The sequence below is a fragment of the Rhagoletis pomonella genome, unplaced genomic scaffold (assembly GCF_013731165.1).
Source record: "Rhagoletis pomonella isolate Grant_MI unplaced genomic scaffold, Rhpom_1.0 Rhpom_scaffold_02803, whole genome shotgun sequence".
Lineage (NCBI taxonomy): Eukaryota > Metazoa > Arthropoda > Insecta > Diptera > Tephritidae > Rhagoletis > Rhagoletis pomonella.
In genome coordinates this window covers 18,113-22,089 of record NW_023461356.1, presented here as the reverse complement: position 1 = coordinate 22,089, position 3,977 = coordinate 18,113, and the positions used below count along the sequence as shown (strand labels likewise).

Here is a 3,977-nt window from a genome sequence, read left to right as displayed (position 1 = left end):
TGCGGGGTTACCAGATCCTCCATGGGGCGCGTCCCCTCGTGCGGATAGGGGAATGCCCGGTAGAAATACAGGGTAGGCGGGAAATAAAATACCGCCCGTGGATCAAAACTGGTAAATGCAGTGAAAAGGGTAATCCCTTTACGTGCTTGGCAAACACGCATGTCACAGCCAACCTTGTAAAGGCTAACCACCCGCACAAGTGTCTTTATGGTTCCTAATATATTAAGGGAAGCCTCGGACGAGCATCGCAATGGTCAGGGGCGATGCGGGACACTACAGCCTGATCAACCGAATGACGAACCGGATATGAATATGATTTTGCAACCGCTCCTGAGTGTTTCACCAAGTCAATTGGTGACCACAAGGGCGGTATCTCCAGGGCAACGCATGAAATGGACCAAAGAAATGAATGAGCACATCATGCGGAGCTACTATTTTGTTACCAGAAACGAAACCAACAAAAGCGGATATAGGACACGACTGCACGAACTATTTAAGCAAGCATACCCTAACATGAATGTATCAGTACAAAGGATAGGGGATCAACGGAGTGCAATAATTAGAAATAAGTATCTATCAGCCCGAAAACTCAACGAATTAAAGAATGAAGTAGAAAACCAGCTATCTACCGAAATTGAAATCGGTAGAACTCAACAAAATGATGATTGTATGACGCCTGTTAACGATATTTATCAACATGACGAACACCAAGCGATAAACGCATTAACAAATGTTGACGAAAATGAAAACTTGACGATACTAAGAAATGAATTCAATGCTGCAATGATAGAGTTCAATGGTACTGATCCATTACTACGCCCATTTCTTCCCAAACAAAAAGCTACAAAAAGTTTGGCTATAGCGACTTCTATTATGAACAAAGAAATATTGCCTACTTTTATTTTAAATAATAATTACACATTTGAAGAACTGCAGACTGCAATATATGTGGCTGCAACAGCCGTTATTCGTTTCACTGGAGGGAAAACTGTTAGCCGTAGAATACCTCCCAAAAAGAAGTCAGTCGATCCGCCATGGAAACACAGACTGGCGTCTCAAATAAAAGAGCTACGTGCTACAATTGGTCGGCTAATACAGTACATGAACGGAAACCGGACGAAAAAGATGCGTAACTGGTATGAAACTTTTAAACTCGAAAATAAAAAGCACTCCAAACATGATCCGTCGAATGAAACAGCTGAACAATACCTAGATACTATCCGCCAAAAACTAGCTGTTAAGTCAAACCGTTTGCGTAGGTATACTCTATCAGAAAAGAGAAGAACACAAAACATATCATTTCAGCGAAATGAAAGAGGGTTTTATAGAAACCTTAAACGCAAAAAGACTGAAGATATAACCGAAGTACCTAGCGCCGAGCAAATCGAAAGCTTCTGGAAGTCTATATGGTCAACCAGCACGAAACATGCAACCGATTCAGCGTGGATCCACGATGAGGCCAAGAGAACGGAATCTATAAAAGCTATGGAAGACGCGACTTTCAGTGAGGCCGATATCAAAAAAGCTGTAGAGAGCACTCAAAATTGGCGGGCTGCAGGGCCAGATGGTATTTATAATTATTGGTTAAAAAAGTTTACATGCACACACAGTATGGTAGCTCAACACTTTACAAAATTCCTCAAACATGAATCCCAAGTACCGAACTTCTTAATGAAGGGATGTACATATCTGCTACCAAAGGACCCAAAAGATACGAAGAACCCTTCTAAGTATCGCCCCATCACGTGCCTATGTACCCTATATAAAATTCTTACATCTTGTTTAGCCGAAAAAATATGTACTCATCTTGATACGCACAACATTCTAGCCATCGAACAAAAAGGATGTGTTAAAAACAGCAAAGGCTGCAAAGAGCAGCTGATAATTGATACAGTCATAATGGAGCAAGCATACTATAATCAAAGAAATATTTATACATCTTATATCGACTTCAAAAAAGCCTTTGACACTGTTCCGCATTCTTGGCTTTTGGAGGTTTTAGACATTTATAAAATATCGCCGAACATAAAACGTCTTATGCAGCAACTTATGAACTCATGGAAAGTTACTTTAAAACTATTTCACGGACTCATAAAAACCGCTCCCATACCTATTAAAAGAGGTATTTTCCAAGGAGATAGCTTGAGTCCGATATGGTTTTGTCTGGCGCTAAATCCACTTTCTTCGATACTAAATGCGTCAAACTACGGCTTTAGTTTAAAAGCACCGCGTGTATCGCAATATAGACTTTCACACCTACTGTACGTGGATGACATAAAGCTATATGCTGCAAATGAACGTCAAATGAATACGCTACTGGAACAAACAGAAGATTTTTCAAATGATATAAAAATGTCGTTTGGAGTAGAAAAATGTCGAAGATTAAGTGTGGAAAATGGAAAACTTATAAGGCGAGAATTTGAATTAATGACTCATGAAACTGTAGACTCGATGACAGAAGACGACACATATAAATACCTTGGTATTTTACAGGCTAGGAGGATGCAGCACAGTGAAATAGTTTCAGCCATAACTAGTGAATACCTCCAAAGAGTAAAGAGCTTGCTGAAATCATGCTTGAATGGGAATAACCTTTTTAAAGCCATTAATGCATTTGCGATACCGGTTTTAACATACACCTTTGGTGTAGTAAAATGGTCCGAAACAGAACTGGAAAACGTCAAGAGAGCAACAAGGACATTGTTGACAAAGTATGGCACGCATCACCCAAAATCGGCAGTAGAACGTCTCTACTTGCCACGTCGACAGGGAGGTCGAGGGATGGTAGACATTAAGCAATTACATAATAAGTGTAAACAAAGCCTTCGTTTATACTTCCACAACCAAGAGGACAGCCTACTCCAAACCGTGTGCAAAGCTGATTTAAAATATTCACCATTAAATCTTAGTGAATTTTCTGCAATCGAATTAATATCAGGAACGCAACATATCCAGTCGCTCATGCAAGACTGGAAAATGAAAGCGGTTCATGGCAGATATCCACATGCTCTAGACGCTCCTGAAGTAGATAACGCTGCTTCCAACGAATGGTTAATTCACTCCGGCATCTACGCCGAAACTGAAGGTTTTATGATCGCTATACAAGATCAAGTTATTGCGACTAGAAACTACTCGAAATATATTATGCGTACTTCCGTTGAAAACGACCTATGCAGACGATGCCAAAAGCAAACAGAAACCATCCACCACATCACAGGAGCTTGTGTCACGTTAGCAGCCACCGAATACTTAACCAGACATAACCAGGTGGCAAAAATTGTACACCAGAGTCTAGCGATACAACATAAGCTAGTAACGGAAGAGCTGCCGTACTTTAAATATACTCCAGACGCTGTAATTGAAAACAGAACGAGCAAGCTATATTGGGACCGATCAGTTTTGACGGACCGTCCAATGCCACACAATAGGCCGGACATAATAGTGGTCGAAAAAGAAGTGAATCAAGCGTTCCTCATAGATATAGGCGTACCAAATACTCACAATCTTCAAGATTGTTATATGGAGAAATACAGAAAATACCAGAGCTTAGCATAAGAGATCAAGGATTTGTGGAAATTAGAAAAAGTAGAGGTGATTCCAGTTATAATTTCGACAACAGGAGTTATTCCAAAATCATTGAACACTAGCCTGGAAAAACTCAACATGGTAGAAAAGCGAAGGGCCATACAAAAATCTGTGATATTATCTACATCATCGATAGTTCGTAAATTTCTGAATATAAATTAGCATTAAGAAACAGAAAAGCTTGCAACTGTGTAGTATTGTCAATATCCGTTTGTAACCAATCTGAAGATTATATTTCTCTTATACTACTTTATAATCAATAGTGTTAAGTATTTTGTTGTATACCAACCAATACTTGATGTGAACCCGTAACGGATAAACAATAAAAAATAAAATAAAATAAAATAAAATAAAATAAAATAAAATAAAATAAATAAAATAAAATAAAATAA

At 39.0% G+C, this 3,977-nt stretch overlaps 1 protein-coding gene across 1 annotated transcript; it reads left to right on the top strand.

Moving 5' to 3' along the window:
- The first annotated feature begins 2,074 nt into the window (after positions 1–2,074).
- On the top strand, positions 2,075–3,555 carry LOC118753737. Its single transcript, XM_036488606.1, has 2 exons — positions 2,075–2,206; positions 2,304–3,555. The coding sequence occupies exons 1-2, from the start codon at positions 2,154–2,156 to the stop codon at positions 3,553–3,555; spliced, it is 1,305 nt and encodes a 434-aa protein (XP_036344499.1). The 5' UTR covers positions 2,075–2,153.
- The last annotated feature ends 422 nt before the right edge of the window (positions 3,556–3,977 follow it).